The sequence below is a fragment of the Urocitellus parryii genome, chromosome 5, assembly GCF_045843805.1.
Source record: "Urocitellus parryii isolate mUroPar1 chromosome 5, mUroPar1.hap1, whole genome shotgun sequence".
NCBI classification, from domain to species: Eukaryota; Metazoa; Chordata; class Mammalia; order Rodentia; family Sciuridae; genus Urocitellus; species Urocitellus parryii.
This window is the reverse complement of record NC_135535.1, coordinates 30,109,204-30,126,744: the sequence shown is the minus strand read 5'-3', so window position 1 is coordinate 30,126,744 and position 17,541 is coordinate 30,109,204. Positions and strand designations below refer to the sequence as shown.

At 43.4% G+C, this 17,541-nt stretch overlaps 1 protein-coding gene across 1 annotated transcript; it reads right to left on the bottom strand.

The window, feature by feature from the left end:
- Nucleotides 1-11,637: 11,637 nt before the first annotated feature.
- Nucleotides 11,638-16,054, bottom strand: Dusp6 (dual specificity phosphatase 6). The gene is made up of 3 exons (XM_026397169.2): nt 15,210-16,054; nt 14,144-14,581; nt 11,638-13,109 (listed from the first exon to the last, which is right to left on the bottom strand). The coding sequence occupies exons 1-3, from the start codon at nt 15,607-15,609 to the stop codon at nt 12,802-12,804; spliced, it is 1,146 nt and encodes a 381-aa protein (XP_026252954.1). The 5' UTR covers nt 15,610-16,054; the 3' UTR covers nt 11,638-12,801.
- Between the last annotated feature and the right edge of the window lie 1,487 nt (nt 16,055-17,541).

The window sequence follows — 17,541 nt, the reverse complement described above, 5'->3', positions numbered from 1 at the left end:
TAGGTCAACAGCATGTGAGGCAGAAATAAACAATTAACTATCTGCAGCTCTGGATCTTCCCTTTTCCTTCCAAAGACAATCACTCTTTTCAGAACAACTGAAGCACATACGCAGGTACGCAGGCACCGACGTGGTTCTACACACACAGACAGCAATGGTCCCTTTGGTATATTCTTTGAAACGTGACCAAACATACATTCTTTTCCACGGATTATTTATGCATAGAACACCCAAAATACTACTCTTTAGAACACCAGAGAGTAGAAGGAAAAAACAAATAAAATAACCTAAACAGCTTTGTCACAATCATTTTGGAAAGTAGAAAGGCCTTCAAAATTCTAATTGTTCAACATTCTCATTTTGCAAAAATGATGGAGCCTAAGGCCGGGTATCAATATATTCTGAAGAATATATATTCCCCCCAGAAATTTGAGTCTAGATTTAATAACTCCTTCTGTGATTTCTTTTTTCTTTTTATTTTTTTAGTTGTAGTTGGACACAATACTTTTATTTTATTGATTTATTTATTTATTTTTAAGTGGTGCTAAGGATCAAACCCAGAACCTCACGTGCTAGGTGAGTGCTCTACTGCTGAGCCACAACCCCAACCCCCTTCTGTGATTTCTTGTGGTGGAAATATCAAAGGGTTCTGACATCAGACCAGCCTGGATTCAAATCTCAGCTTCACTATTTACCACTTTGGCAACGTGAGGCAAATTTATCTCTCAGCCTCCATTTTGCCATCAGTGAAAGGGATGTCTCCCTGAAGGGGATTGAAAATACACTACTGGGAATGAGGAGGTTTTTTGCTAAACTTCTCTGATCTGCTTAAAAGCATAGTTCCCCCATGAATATCCAAATATCCAGCTAGGTGCCATGGCCTGTAGCCTCAGCAACAAGAGGAACACAAATTTAAGGACAGCCTGGGCAGCCTAGCAACGCTGTGTCTCAAAATGAAAGGGACTGGCTGGAGATGTAGCTTAGTGGTAGCTTAGCATATATGAGGCCCTGGGTTTAATTCCCAGTAGTTGGAAAAAAAAAAAAAAAAAAAAAGAAGAAGGTCAAATGTCATAAATCTCCTCTCAGAAATTTCGTAACCAAGAAAGTGTGACTCTTAACACCAGAGAGTAGAAGGAAAAGAAATAACCTAAACAGCTTTGTCACAAGACTGTCATCTGTTCTCCCAAGTGCCCATTTATCTTTCTTCAAAGTCATTTATTTTCCCATGACTAGCCCTCTCCCTCTCTCCCTCACCTATCAGACCTAAATTCTAAGCACTTCCTTGAGTCCTATTTTTCTGTGAATTTCCACATACATATGCGAACAAAACCTTTTTTTCTTGCTAATTTGTCTTTTGTCAGATTAATTTGTAGGCCCCCCCCCCCAAACTGAACCCAAAGGAGTAGAGGAAAGGGTTCAACAGGGTTCATGTATTATTTACTTACAGTGATCAAGGCACTGATGTAGACACCCTGAGTGTATTAATTCATTTAATTCTGTGACTTTTTATTTTCTCTGTTTTAGAAGTAAAGAAACTGAGGCATAGAGTGGTTAACTTGCTCAATGTCAGACGGTGAGGAAGTGGTAGAGCCCAGATTTGAACCTAACAGGGTAGCTTCAGAGCCCTTGCACTTAATCATTACATGAGAGCAACTTCTGCCTCACTTGAGCATTCCAAAGGTTAGATGAGATAATCTGCATGCAGCATCCATCCTGGCACAAAGGAAGGGCTCTACAAACAAATTTCATTTTAACTATTAGAAAATCATCCATCAGTTGCGGTCGATGAACTAGTAGATTTCTCATCTCTGATCTAGGGATTAGGGTAAAGCAAGGAATCTAATCTATGAACAACATAACTAATTTGTGTTTTAATTAGCTGCATCTTAACAATCAGTGTGGAAAATGTTGGAGTTCCAGAAAAAAAATGCAAGGATAAGAGACCCAAAGTTTCTCCTAAGGACTATTGTCAGAAGGACTATTGTCAGAATAGTCCAGCATCACATCAACATTCCAGTGATTAAAAAGCCATGGGTTTTGAGCCTGGCACAGTGGCACACACCTGTAATCCCAGCCACTCTGGAGATTGAGACAGGAGGATAGAGAGTTCAAAGCCAACCTCCGCAACTGCAAGGCACTAAGCAACTCAGTGAGCTCTTGTCTCTAAATAAAATACAAAACAAGGCTAGGGATATGACTCAGCAGTTGGGTGCCCCTGAGTTCAATCCCCAGTAACCCCCACACACCCAAAAAAAGGCATGAGTTTGGTTTTTATTTTCCCATAGAACATTAAGATTGGTCTCCACTTTGATATAACCTGGACATATACCACAAACTCCCCAGACCCTAAATCTTGTGATGACAAATTCAGGTCTGAGGCCACCCTCCTCCAAATCCTAGGGAAATGAGAAGCTTTTAAGATGAGCATCCCCCATATGTATGCAGGAGAGCACCAAGCAAATGCTGAGAACCCCGGCCTTACAGCAGACCTGAGAATAGAAACCAGCTTCATCACAAGGTTCCTGGGGAAACTTCAGCAAGTTGCTTAATTTAAACTCTCTAAATTTCTATTTTCATCTGAAAGATGAAGACTTAATATTCCTATGAAACCTACCGCTGAGGGTAGTTGGGCCAGCTTGCATATGCGAGAACGTATGTTCTTTAGCAAACTCAAATTTTGCTTTGCAATTTATCAACCTCTTGCAGGGAATCTTCCATGATTTTTTTTTTTACCTTCCCCAAAACAGAGGGGAAATTCCCCTGCTCCTCTGAATTTCTGCAAGACTTTTTCTGAATGCTTTATGGAAATAGTTAACATGATTTTCAATGTGTCACTCAAAGTACCAAACAATTTACTCGGATTTTCCTATTTAATCCCAAGAACAACATTTTGAGATAAATACTGCTATTATCTCCACTTTCTAACAGATGAGAAGAAGAAAAGACTTAATGAGATTAAACAACTGGTCTAAGGTTGCACCAGTAAATACAAATGAAATTAATGTTTGAATCTGAATCTAGAACCTGTGTTCTTAATTTTATTCTACTGGTCATTCTACATCATATAATGATTTGTGTCTGTTGTTTTCATATCAGGGACAAAGGATCAAGACTTGCATTGAATTTATCTTTTAAAGCTCCCAGAATATTCTCTGAATACGATGGGTTACATATTATTGAACTAATGAATAGGTCATTATACTGCATGTTTCCACTTCCTGAAGCCTCATTATTCATGCCGTATTTGCAGTGTTCTAAGTGCATTATTATCAATCATCTCACTGCATCCTCAGTATTCCATCAATTGTTATTATTCCCATTGCATAGAAGAGAAAACCAAGGCTCAGAGAGACTAAGTAACTTGTTCATGGCCAAACACAACTGATGGATCTGAGTTCACATCTGGGAATACCAAACCCACTGACCCAGCTTGTCATCATCACCTGATCATCACTCCAGAGCTGAGAATAAGATCTGACTGGAGATGGCCTCAGCAAACCACAGACATATTTCCCCTGCCGCCACCCTCCCCCACCCCATCTCTCTCTCTCATTGCTCTCATTGTGTGATCTGTTTGTCGGTTGCAGTGCTGGAGAATCAAACCCAGGACCTCACACATGCTACGCAAGAGCTCTACCACTGAGCCACACCCTTAGCCCAGTGTCTTTCTTTTGAAAACATTTTAATTCAAATTGTTTTTGTCAAGGAATGATAAGGTCCTTAAGAATATTAAACTTGGATAGAGATCTGTATCAATTCTGAATTTCCTTATAAGAAAGGTTTGGGAAGAGCACTCTTATTGGAATTGGAGGAGAAGGAGAAGGATTTTGAAATTATCATAAAGCTCTATTTTCATAAAAGTACATTTGTTTGTTTTTTTAAATAAAGTCCTAGTACTCTAGTACTACTATGGTATGTGGATGAGTATTTTTTTTTATTTTTTTTTTTCATTGTCAATGGACCTTTATTTTATTTATATACAGTGGTAAGAATCGAACCCAGTGACTCACACATCCTAGGCAAGTGCTGTACCACTGAACTAAAACCCCAGCCCCTAAATGGGTATTTTTTTTTAATTTATTTTTTTAATGTTGGTTGTTCCTAAATGGGCATTTTAAGGGCAGATTGATAGTATAATCACTCTCCTCCTTAAGAATATATTAAAAATTCTGTATTCAGCTGGGTGTAGTGGCACAGTTGCACACCTCAGGAGATTGAGGAAGAAGGATGGCAAGTTTAAAGCCAGACTCAGTAACTTAGTGAGACTCAACAAATTAGCATGACCCTGTCTTACAATGAAAATATAAAAAGTCCTGGGGATTTAGCTCAGTTGTAAAGCATCCCTGGCTTCAATCCCAAGCACTGAAAATAAATAAATCATTAGATAAATAAATAGTGTATTTAATGATCCATGCATAGAGCAGTCTTGCTTACAAATTTCCAAAAACAATTTAAACGTCAGTAAAGTGAAACTTCAAATCTGCAGAGGACACTAGGTTTTCTGACACTTAAAACACGAACCTGACAAACATAAACATCCATGGAGTCACTTGCATGGTCATGGCTACAGCCTTGGCTGCAGAAGAGAGCCCACCTTGCTCTAGGGCAATGGAAGCCTCCAAGTGCAGACGTGATCCAGGAAAGGATGATGGCATCATTGTAGACCATTCCCTGAAGAGGTCGGCCCAATGTATTGTGGCAGTCACAAAAGCAAGCATCATCAGGAAGGATGTTAAAAACAAAATAGAAAGTACAATCTTAGGCGTGTTCGCACACACGCACACACATACACTCACAAACACCAGAATTCATCTGTTCCAGAAATATAGCATATTGTTCCAGTCACTGAACCTCAAAAATACCACAATGAAACTAGAAGCTGTCCAGAGACACTTAAAATGACTAAGATTTGAAAAGAAACTAACAAGATCTTTTAAAAGATTTACCCTGGAAAGACAAAATATGAGCAGTGGGCTAGAGTCTCTAAGATCACAAGGGGCACTGGAATAGTCTATGGAGCTTGTAACACCAAGTACTATCGAAGACACAGAAGCCTTGGTGAAATTAAAATCAAGTGCTTATAGGAAAACTCATGTTTTCAAGCATTATTCTAAATATCAAATAATAAAATAGAATAAAGTCTCTACCTGTTAAGTCCATCATAGCTTATGGTATAGATACCTCAAAATTACATGCTCAACCTTTTGATGTCTGTGTTATGAGAGATATTTAGCAAGATCCCTTTTATTATTCTTTGTGAATACTGAGAGGTGAGATGCTAGAATAAATTAACTGCTGATTTGATATACATAGCAGAGCTGGTAATTCCCACAATGGACAATCAAAAGAATCACCAAGGATCTTTTACAAAAAAAAAAAAAAACAGATTCCTAGGCCTCATTTCCAATCATCTGATTCAGTAAGTCTGTAGCTTAGCAACCCCAACAGAAAGTCATTTTCATAGGTAAATTCAGACTTCGATATGATCAGCTGGACTTCAATCATGTCCCACCCCCAAACTAATAGTGACATCAGAAAATTAGGCACTTTGGAGCCTGACCAGGGTCTTACATGATTCCCTATTGTGGGAATAGAGTTTTCTCCAGAAAAGAAAGTTATTGAGTCAATAACTTGGAGGAAAAAAATCTCAAACATAACATTTTCTCCATCAAAATATTTTTTTAATGAAAAACTCTTTTATGGGCCAAACTAATAAATGTTTTGATGGCATTGCTCTATTGTTAACACAAAAATAGATGAAAAAATAAAATTAAAAGAATGTTGACAGAGGTTGTTGAAAATGATGCTTTCAAGATGGGACCATAAGACCAATACAGCAAATCTTCTTTTTATTTATCTCATTAAGACCTACTACTTTTTTTTTTTTTTTTTGGCAGTTCTGGGAATTGAACCCAGGGGCACTCCACTACTGAGCTACACCCCCAGCACCACCACCCACTACCATCCTTTTTTTTAGACAGGGTCTCAGGAAGTTCCCCAGACTCAGCCTTGGCTGGGATTACAGGCCTGCACCACTGTGCCTAGCCTCATTATTTCTTCTTCTCCTTCTCCTCCTTCCCCTCCCCTCCCCCTTCCTCCTCCTCCCCCTTCTCCTTCTCCTTTGTACCAGGGATTGAACTCAGGGACATTTAACCATTGTTCCACATTGCCAACCCTTTTTATTTTATTTTTTTGAGACTGGATCTCACTAAATTGCTTAGGCCTTGATAAATTGCTAAGGTTGGCTTTGAAATTGCAACCCAACCTGCCTCAGACTCCTAAGCCACTGGTATCGCACCACTGTGCCCAGCACTGCTGCTTCTTATAGTCCTCATTCAAACATATTCCATGCAAGATATTTCAGACTATATTTTCCAACAATGACTGCAATAACATCTTCTATTCCAACTGCTTTCAGAGTCCTGTCTTTCCTCCATTAAAAGTGTATTTTTAAGTCCCCTTTTCTTAAACTTCAGTATAGAAGTGACTTTTAAGCCCAGGTCATAAAAGTCAATATGATTTCCACCTGGCACCCTCACTGGGATAGCATCCATGGGATCTAGCCACCGTAATCTGAGGAAATTTAGACCACATGGAGAAGAACCAAAGTCCTGGGCCCCAGCCCTGCTGAGCTCCAGTGACCAGCCAGCAGCAGTTTGCCAGTGAAGTTTAAGACGGATCTTAGAAGTGGGTCCTCTGGCCTGAAGTTGAACTGCCCCAGATGACACTACACTGAACAGAGATGGGCCTTCTCTAGGAGTCCTGATTTCTTTCCTTTTTCTCCTGTTAGTGTTTATAATAGAACTTAAACTGCACCTAATAAAAAACAATAATATAGAATGTAACTAGCTGGTAGAGCTCTTGTTTAGCATGCACATGGCCTTGGGTTCAGTTCTTAAGACACCCCCCCCCCCCCGCGAGCGCGCGCACACGCGCGCGCACACACACACACACACACACACACAGAGTTAATGTAACAAATTCTTAAATGTTCTTCAAAAGCAAGTAGGGGTGGGCTGGGGATGTGGCTCAAGCGGAGGCGCGCTCGCTTGGCATGCATGCAGGCCTGGTTCGATCCTCAGCACCACATACAAAGATGTTATATCTGCTGAAAACTAAAAAGTAAGTATTAAAAGTAATTCTATCTCTCTCTCTTTAAAAAAAAAAAAAGCAGGTAGGGGGTAATTCTAGTGAAGGAGTAAACTTTTCCTTTCCTTTTTGTGTCTTTTAAAATATAATTATCAAATAATGTACTATTATTCATTTTTCCTGTGTGTCTGAGTTCAGTTTTTGGAGAAATGCTGCTTCAAAACTTTCCTAGTACATCATTGATAGGAGATATATATATATGCACACATATATCATATATATGATATATATATATGTATATGTATATATGCATATATACATATATAGATAGACAGATAGTTGGTTTTGGCACTGGGAATTGAACCCAGAGGTCCCTGAGCCACACTCCAGTGTTTTAGATTTTTCATTTTGAGATAGGGTTTTGCTAAATTATGAAGGCTTCCCTAGTTGTTGAGGCTGACCTTGAAATTGAGATCCTCCTGCCTTATCCTTCCCAGTCTCTGGGATTACAGGTGTGTACCACCAATCCCAGCAATAAAAAGCAATGGATATGCACACTTTCTTCAATGGTATTTTCCACAAGTAGAGAAGTGGATGAGTTCAAGGGCATACATGTGGGCTATTAATCCTTTCTCACATAAATGTACAAATGCAGAGTCTAAAATGTTATTTGGATGGTTGAGGCAAAGAAGGACATACAGAACGTGTCCTTCTGGATCCCTCTTTGATTTGGGGCACTGTCAGATAGATTGAGTAGCTATATCTAGAAATACAACATGACCCCCACCTTTGAGGGATCCTGTTGAAGTCTTTAGCTGCCCTTTATTTTCACCTTGTTTCTTTGAACCAGTGCAACTCACATCAAGGCCTGGATAAATATTTGTGAACTGCTTGAACTTTGTTCTGTGCCCTTCAATCCTCTTAGGAAATCAATTTACTAACTTTAAAGAAGTTTGAAGATTCATTCACCAAAACTGGCTGCTCCAGAGCCAATTGCAAAATAAGTAATGAGGACCGAGGGGAGCAAGGGCATTTGAAAGCGTTGCAGGGTCTTTTGGGAAACCATTATGGCCATGTGGGGAATTGTATGTAAACTTACACCTAAAATAATCCTTGGGAAGCAGTTTAACACTGAAGACTGACCTTCTAAGGAGGACTTTTCAAGAATTTTGTCTTACAGGTAGCTACCATATGATCTGCCCAATATGATCTACCATATGTCTACATATGATCTACCATATGTCTTCCCAATTCCACTCTGTCTACTCTCACCTCCCCAGCCCACCGCCCACCTTCCCTTGCCCATCTCCCTCTCCCACATTTCTTCTGGAGGGATCAGAGTATGGAGGTGAGCTCCTTTGGGGAGACTTTCTTTTGTAATCTTGAAAAGGCAGTGTGAGCAAGAGTCAGAGCTAGGCCCTGTATGTTCTTGCCAGGTTAGAGATCCTTAGGGAAATCTGTTTTGAAATGTGCGTAGTACCATTAGTAGCTCCAAAATGGGCAACTTCTCTGGGGCCTTTTCAGGGTTTGACTGTCGAATTTAGGTTTAATTTGACAGGTCATATAACTCTGCTTCCTTCACTTCCTCATCTGTAAAATAGGGGATACCACTTCCTAGCCAACATCACGGGACTTCGTAAAGAGGAGCAAATACAGATGACAAGCAGTTTGCCACAGAAAGAACTAATAGTTCAAAGTTCAGTCCCCAACAGTGGTAGACAGTGAACAGACATGCCTTCCCTAACAGTGTCCCATGTGGGTGGGCTTTAAACATTAGCCTTTCTCTGCTCCGTTTCCACTTTGGAAAATAGGGATAACAATAGGGCCTCTCTCACAGAGCTGTTTTGAGGATCAAATGAGATGCTAGTGTCTACAAAGTACAATATCTGGTACCCATAGTAAATATTTGCTTCACTCACTCTGCACCTCATTTTATCATTTAGTGCCACCAATCCATGATCAGAAGGTTAGAATTATAAGAGAATCCTAGAATGAGAGATAAACATTTCCCCATTTTACAGAAAAGAAAGAAAGAAAAAAAAAAAAAAAACCTCAGTAAGGCAGGGTGACGTGCCCTGACCTACCTGATTCATTAGTAAGAAAGCAGATTACAGCTCAGGTCTGCTTACTGTACCATCAAGCCAAAACTCCATTTTCATTCCTTTGAAGACTGTGTTGGTATTTTTATCCCCAGATAACCCTTCCTCATTCCAATTTTAACCCAAAGATCAGTTCATGCCATTAATTACTGCTTGCCCTAAGTTTCCTGCATCCCCCACAAACCTGCAGATAATGTTCTCTCCCCAAGGGCCCTCCCCCCCAGTCCCCTACAGAAGGCCAAGAAAGGTAGCGCCTTCTGAGACCTGTGGAAGCCTCTAATGGGGACAGCAGGTGAGGAGGGAGGCCGTGCAGCTGCAGCTGCTAGCAAAGGTTGCCCTAGTAACCAAGCGGGGCTCCATTCAGGAAGCCAGCCCAACTCCAAGATGCAAAATGATCTTCTTCATGCAGCTCCTGCAGCACAAAAGAGCCAGAGGAGCACTGGTATGACCGGGAGAGAAAGGGAGGCGCACACAGGGCAAGGTGGGGGTCCATGCTGTCAGTTACAACCTACCACCTTTCAGAGAAGAAAAGGAAGGAAGGAGAATAGCTCTTTGAATCTTCTGGCCTATGTGAACCATAAAAACCACCCATTAACACGAGTCCTTTTGTGAGGAGAGAGGGAAACAGGCACCCCTCTGTTCACCAGCTTATGAAACAATATGCCCGGAGAGAGGGGAGAAACCCCAAACATTGCAACTTTATGAGAGCCCTAAATTCTCCTTGCTCCGGGCTCCTTTATTCAGACTGGTGACAAAGACCATTTGCTCCCAATTTATTGGAAACTTTTTTTTTTTTTTTCACAGCTTGAGCTGCTTAAATGCTGTGAGCTCCCTCTCCCCAAATTGCCCTCAGACACTTGCTGAATGGGCCAGGCTCAATTATGCTCCTCCACAGGTTCAGCTCACACTGTGACCCTGCATGGCTTCCTGCTATTCATATGTGTTACTTCCCCTTTGTGGTAATGGCTTGTGGCACTTGGCCAGAAAACATTATTAATTTCAGAAGTGGACTGACAAACAACAAACCCACGGTGAAACGAGAGGAAGTGCTGGGGAGGCCAGCTGTGGGTTTGAGCCCAGCAGTAGGAACTCAATGTATGCAGGCAAGGAGGAAAGAGATGATAATCCACAAAGAGGAAATGCACTAAAATTATCCACAGGCCATATTTTCAAAAAAAAAAAAAAAAAAAGAGAGAGAGAGAGAGAGAAAGAAATCAGAGAAAAGAAAGGAGAGAGAAAGCAACCAGCTACTTGAGCTGCAGCTGGACAGGAAATTGCTAACGCTGCTTGCAAATCCCTACTTTGAACAGGCAGTTTAGGGAATGCCAGGAGCGGAAACTGTTCAGAACTGGATTAACAGGAGCCAAGTTGAACTGCAATCCACTTCTCCTTTCTGTGCTGCTGCTGACTTGGGACACCCAAATAAGAGACTGACTTGGTTATTTTTCCGCAGTGTCTGTTCGCTTTTTATAGTTAGTTGCTTAAAAATCATGCTGGGCAGCTTGATGCAATTGCTACAGAGTATGGGCCACTTGCCTCCTAACACATAGACTACTAAAAAGTTCAACTGACATGTCACATGTGCTCATGTTCTTCACTTCAGAGGAAGGAACTGAACTCATATTGAAAAAGCCCAAAATGTTATGTTCTTGTTGTTTTGATTCTATACATTCACCTTCACCTTTATTTTGGCTTGTGTAAGTTTTACAATCAGGGTGGGGAGACAAGTCAAGGACAATGACAGGATATTAAGTCTTTAGCTTGGAAAGAAACTATTCAAAATCACCTCTATCAAAGGTTCAATAGGGGATTCTGACCTACATTCTAAACCAGTTAAGCACAAAAGCACATTAAACAAGGGTGGCCAAGTTTCATTTCAAATGCCAATGTGCAATTCAAAGTCACATCCAGGCTCAGTGAGAAAACAGAATGCACCACGTGCATATAAGGGAAAAAGTAAGACCACATTCCAGGATTCATCGTGCCTATGCTAGGATAACTTGTAGAATTGCCAGATAGTAACAACAGCCTGGAAAAATGATTACCCATACATCTTTCTGACAATATGGATCAGAGAGGTTAACCTTATTCTGGCACACCTTCTTATGGCTGTTCATGAATATTCAAATTGTAGACCTCAGCAAGGTATATGCCATGACATCCTTTTTCTTTGGGGGCAATAATATTTGAAATAATCCTAAATATATTCAATATAAAATATAAACATGATATAGTCAATCCATTCTATGATGCCATTTTGATTTGAAGCAAAACATGAATTTCATAAACTGTACCTAAGAAACATGCTAGAAACAGCTTAAAAATAAAAACTTTATCCAGCTATTCCTACAAGCCAATTAATTATCAGGCCCTATCAAGCCCTGGCTGAAAATTTTCTAAGTCACTCCATATGTAGATACAACTAGAAACACATTCAATAGCCAAAATAGTTATTTATTAATAATTTAAGGTTTTACATTCTTATAATAAATTCCAGCTCAAAACTTTACACCACGAACGTAATGGAGCAACTTAATTCTCCCTTCTTCACAATCAGATGCATTCCACCTACTGAATGGGTACCCATGCTCTCACACACACTTCCAGTTTTATACAAATTAAAAAAAAAAAAAAAAAGGAAATAAACCAACCCAAAGTATTGCGTTTGAGGTGACACTCCCTGAAGAATTTTATACAGAGGTAATAAACTGTTTAGCACAGCTGAACTTTAAAAAAAAAAAGTGAGCCCATGATTTTGGTGTCTGTCCAAGATATCCCCTTTTAAGACAACACAAGCCAATATATTTACAAAGATAAGGCATAGTCAAACTACATTAAGAGAAAAAAATCACAAGGAAAATATATGAAAGACTGAAGACTGCACCGTAACAAGGTCTTAGTGATAATGTCCATGAAAATGTCATCAGAATTGGTACAATAAAGTCAAGCATGCTGCAAATATACCCTTTGGATTAGAAAAGAGCAAAATGTTCCTTTTTTTGTTTGTTTTAAGAAGTGGCATACTGCTCTTTCTCCCTTTGGATCATTTTAAACCCATCAAAGAAAAAAAAATACAATCCAAACAAACATTCTGTGAAGTGATTTAAGATCAAATATTTACAATAATCAAATGAAGTATCAAATTTTTTTCCCCCAAACTGATACCACAAATACAGAGCTGAAATCTCTCTTTGGCTCCTCTATATGCAAAGTTGAATCAGTCTTCACTGAAGACAATATATAGTTAGTTCCAGATGCAAAAGGAAACAGCCATACAAGGCCCTAAAGAACACATGCTCCTAACCCTACCATTTGGTCCTACCCTATATACCTGGAAGTCCTCGGATTCCAGTCCCTGCATGGGTAGGCTGTACACATGGGTGCAGAGCAAACCTACTGCCTGTATTTAGACAGCGAGTCCTGTCCTTCCAAATAGAATGGACAAATCTCTCCTTTTGTAATAACCAATTCCACACTTGGTAACCTTGTCTAATACAGACAGCTGGTGACATTTTGACACCTGGGGCCACACACAAAGAAAGCAGCCCAGCTGACGCTGCCAAGAGAAACTGCGGAAGGAACAGACACATCTCAGCAAGATGTGTGGGGCCTTTCACGTGGATTGCAGGGAATCTACTTGGTAGACATTCTGGTTGGAGGGGGTGGTAAAATAGAGCTGTTGTGCTGGAACCCGGTTGTCACAGGGGCTGCTGAGTCCCAGCGTCCTCTCGAAGTCTAGTAACTGACCCATGAAGTTGAAATTAGGAGAGATGTTGGATTTCTTCATCTTGACAATGTCATAAGCATCATTCATGGACAGATTGAGCTTCTGCATAAGGTAAGCCACAGTCACAGTGACTGAGCGGCTAATGCCAGCTAAGCAATGCACCAAGACGCCACAGTTTTTGCCCCGGGCTTCATCTGTGAACACAAAAAGAAAAGCAATATTTCAGTAGGCTGAACATCACCCTTTGTCAATGAGTCTAAAACCTGAATGTGGAGGGGGGGGTTATAAAACAATCGTGTGTGGCAGTTGAGCCCTGCAGGCAGCAGAAAATGTATTACTGAAATAAACATGTACACTGAACACAATTACATATTTCAGATATTTTCTGAAAAGAGAGCTTTTGTATTAAGTTTCTACCAACAAAAAACTCCTTAATGTGTGCATTCTTTGCCTCAGCATGTGAATACCAGAAACCCTGCAATATGTTCATGAATGCCTTTTATACAGACAAGCAGACTGCAAGGGTCTATTAAATTATTCCCCAACTGTTGTACAGCTAACAATGGAGGTATTCAGGCATTTTAAAAGAGAGAGGGAAGTCACAGGGGACAGCCCATTAGGAGGAACAGGATGTCGACATGGCCTGAAAATGAGTTCCTTTGTAATAGGAAATGCACTACAATGCCTGGAGATTCACTTCTCCCAGGCTTCCAGCCCACAGTTCTTCCTGCCGGGATCAGGTTACCCACACGGTCTCACTGTTACCCCATATCACAGTATCACTCAACTGAATAACATTTAGCATTCATAGGGCTTTCCAACAACTAACTTGGTGTCCTAAAACAACTCCTAGGTCTTTTTAAATTACAAAGCAACACATCTACAGTGAATATTTCTATCCAGTCTTTTCCACCCTCACTCTCAGTTAAAAGACGGTGGGCAAAATCTGTTGTCTGATTATGAACGGCCTCCCTGTTAAATGCCTGAATTGAAAGATTCAAGAAACATGAGCGTTTCAAAAGAGTGTTTCAGATGGATCTGAGGTCTGAAGACTTGTCAAAAGATACTTCTCTCCTTAGCAAGTACTAAACCAGAATTAAGAATGCGGAGGAATATTAGATACCTGCCTGGGACAAATTAGCAAATAGCCAAGAACAATTAACAGCTTAATTTCTATGAATGGTTTTGCATTTAAAAGTCAAAAGCCAGGACAGTTAATTAGTCTCACCTATGAAAGAAATGGCCTCGGGGAAAAACTGGGACAAGTTTTGGCTCCAGTGATCCGAGATGGGGATTTGCTTGTATTTGAACTCTCCTGCGTTCTCGAAGAGATTGGGCAAATTGGGGGTGACATTCAAGATGTACTTGATGCCGAACTCCTCTAACACGTCCAAGTTGGTAGAGTCCTTGGCACAGCCCAAGTAAAGAAAGGGCAAGATCTCCACAGGGAAGGAAGGCTGGCTGTTGGACAGCGGGCTGCCATCCGAGTCCGTTGCACTATTGGGGTCTCGGTCCAGGTCAGATTCAATGTCCGAGGAAGAGTCGGAGCTGATCCGCAGGCCCCCAAGCCCCAGCACTGGCAACGGCGGCGAGCTGCTGCTACACGAGCCGTCTAGATTGGTCTCGCAGTGCAGGGCGAACTCGGCTTGGAACTTACTGAAGCCACCTGCCAGAACGAGAAAAGCAATAGTGTAACCCGAGATGCTGTAGTAGTTTTCACAGCTTGTGAGAACCGCAGCTGGGTGCAGGAACCACCAGGAACACCCTACGAATCACCTACGTGCATAGTCAAATGTAAGAGAAGACATTTCAGTGTGGACCTTTGGGAATGAAAGGAAGGGTCCCGGTCGTCTCCCAGGAAAACCCTTATCTTTTTGAATCGGGGAAACGCATAAAATGGCAACTTTTCCGAGTATTGAGAGGGCTGGCAGGGGCCAACATGCACCCCCAGGAACCTCTCTGGTCCTGCACATCTTAATTCAAAATGAAATGATAGAAAGCAGGGAAAGGTGGAGGAAGTTCCCGGTAAGAACACGCAGAAATCGTTAGAAAGAAAACACGGGTCCCTATGGCCGGAAACTGAAGTGTAGGCTGGCCGAGTTCTCCCTTGCGGAACACGCGCGGTTCACAGCCCCTACTTTGCAGGCGATGAGCCCTTGGCTGGGCAGTGCGACTCAAGCGCCAAACTGGCGAAGCAAAAGCATTCAACCCGCGCGCCCAGCCTACAAGCTGGTAGCCCCGCATCCCTGCCCTGCCGTGCCCTGCCCCACGCGCTTAACCCCCGGGACGCGTACCTTCCAGGTAGAACGCCCGGCAGCCCTCGTCCTTGAGCTTCTTGAGCAGCAGCCCGAGCACAGACTCGCCGCCCGTATTCTCGTTCCAATCGCTGCTATTCTCGTCGTAGAGCACCACCGTGTCGGTGCCACACCGCCTGGTAAAGCGGTCCCGGTCCTCGCCGCGCGTGAAGAGCGCGCGCACCGGCAGGTTGCCCTTCTGCAGGCGCCGCAGCATGATGCCCGGGATGGCCACGTTGATGGCCGACTCGATGTGAGACGATTCGTACAGCTCCTGCGGCCGGCAGTCCATCAGCAGCAGCCGCTCGTTCCCCAGTTCCAGCTGCTCGTTGAGCCACGCTACTGTCTTGCTGATCGCCATTTCCGACGCGAAGGGCACGGGTCTGAGCGTATCTATCATGGGGGTCGAGCTGAGGGAGAGGGCGGGGTGCCTACCAGACGCCCCTCCGGGCTGGCATAGGCCGAGCGCGCTGAGCAAAGCCGCCGCTCTCGGAGCGGGGTTTAATTCAGCCTCACCTTTCCAAAACCGAGGCTAGCTAGCGGTTGGAGAAAGCGAGACTGAAGTGAAGCCCGCAGTCTCTGTAGCCGGCTGCAGCCGCTCGCTCTCGGAGTCAATGAATCTCTCTGAATGAAGCTGCCCAGACAGTTTTGTTCCTCCCCAGTGAATGAAATCCAATTATTTCGGACTCCTCGCTACTGAGAGAGGAGGGGAAAAGTCTAGAGGCTCCTAATCCCTCCCTACAAGACTACACCTCAAATCCACCCGGGCGCCTTTCTCCCAGGATTATTCAAGACTCGATTTGCTCACTGTCCCTAGGACTCAGTCCTCGCACACCCCCAGCGCGAGGCAGCTCCTCAATGGATACAAACAGCGAGCGTCTCAATGGATACATTCTCCCAGCCAGCCAATGAGCGCGCTGCGGAAGGGGCTGTTGCCGTGGGGACGGGCCGGCTGGAACAGGTTGTGTTGATGAATTGTTAATGAGTTTGTCATTCACAAAAACGGAAAGGAATTTCCGCTCCGGATAAGCCCCAGTGCAAACAAGCTGCAACAGCGGGCTCCGCGGGAGGAAGGAGAAAGAAGAGGAGGCGGCGGTGGAGGAGGAGCAGGGCACATAAACCAGGGCACTTCAGTTGTCTCATGTTTCCTTCTGTTGAGAGTTCACACTTCGCGTTGGAACTTTTGCACACAAATGGTGCAATTAGCATGCACAAAAGCCCCTGTTTGCGACTCTCGTGCTCTCCAGCCTGCTTTAGGAAAACTTGTACCGACTTTCTTCCTTTTTTATTCCCTTCAAACTCATTTGGACCCAAGTTCGCCTTAACCCCCCGCCCTCTTTTTTTTGGCGGTGTGTGGCATTTGTTTGCCAATTTTAAAAGCCCGGCTCTGTTTGCTCTGATGTTCTTTTAGCTGAGGCTGTGTTGGGGCTGGTGAACTGCCTGGGCTTTAGTGACCGACGATGTGTTAAATGCTAATCCAACATCTTTAGAAACAAACCGGGATTTTGTTGAAACAACTTAAAGCAACCAAACGAACGTCTGGTTATCCAGAAAATCGAAAGTCTCCTCCCCGCCCCCAGCGTTTTGTTTTAAACAGTAGGGAGTGCAGCGCGGGGTAAAGCTCTTTGGGCAGTCTGAAGCTTTTATTCTTCTCTGGCAGCTGAAGCGTTATGAGCTATTGTTCTGGGGACCCAAGTCACCAAACTCCCGCCCAGCCACAGTGACCCACCACGCGTTGAGGGAGTCGTGCTCTTTAACGATTTCTGGGCAAGGAGTTCGGCTTCTGGCGGAAGAGCCGGTCTAGCAGGGCTGCCTGGGTTAAGTGCGCTAAAATGCGCCGAGCACAGCCAGCCTTCCCCGCCACCGGCGACGCATTGAGAAATACTCCAGCAAAGCCCGCAGGCTACGGGGGCTGTTGGTTTAGAGATTGGATACTGTAGATGGGCAAGTCAAAGAGGTGCCTTCCTGCCCTGCCCCACCGCCCGCTCCTCTGCTCCCGTCGCCGCCCCCTCCCCTGTCCCGCGTAGAGCGCCACAGGAGAACCAGTCGCGCTTGCGCGCTGCGCTCCTTGCCACCGCCCCACTGCCCCCGCCTTCCCACCCGCGAGTTGGGAGGGGCGGGAGAGTGGGCTTTGTACCACCCGGTGGACGCGTGCGGGGCTGAGTGCCGAACTCTGGATTCGATGGAGACCAGGGACTGGGGAGGGGGAGAGGGGAGGAAGAAATCTGTGGGGAACCCTTGGCTCCCAAGTAGTGCGGGGAGTCGCAGGGACCTTCGCTGCTGCCCTGCACAGCCCGCAGGTAACTTGGGGGGTTGCTGCTGCCCTCAGCGG

Coding starts and splice junctions, on each gene's coding strand:
- Dusp6 (XM_026397169.2), bottom strand. CDS start 15,609: ATGATAGATACGCTCAGACCCGTGCCCTTCGCGTCGGAAATGGCGATC. Junction 14,582..15,209: donor CCGGGCGTTCTACCTGGAAG/GTACGCGTCCCG, acceptor TCGTTCTGGCAG/GTGGCTTCAGTAAGTTCCAA. Junction 13,110..14,143: donor CGAGGCCATTTCTTTCATAG/GTGAGACTAATT, acceptor TTGTGTTCACAG/ATGAAGCCCGGGGCAAAAAC.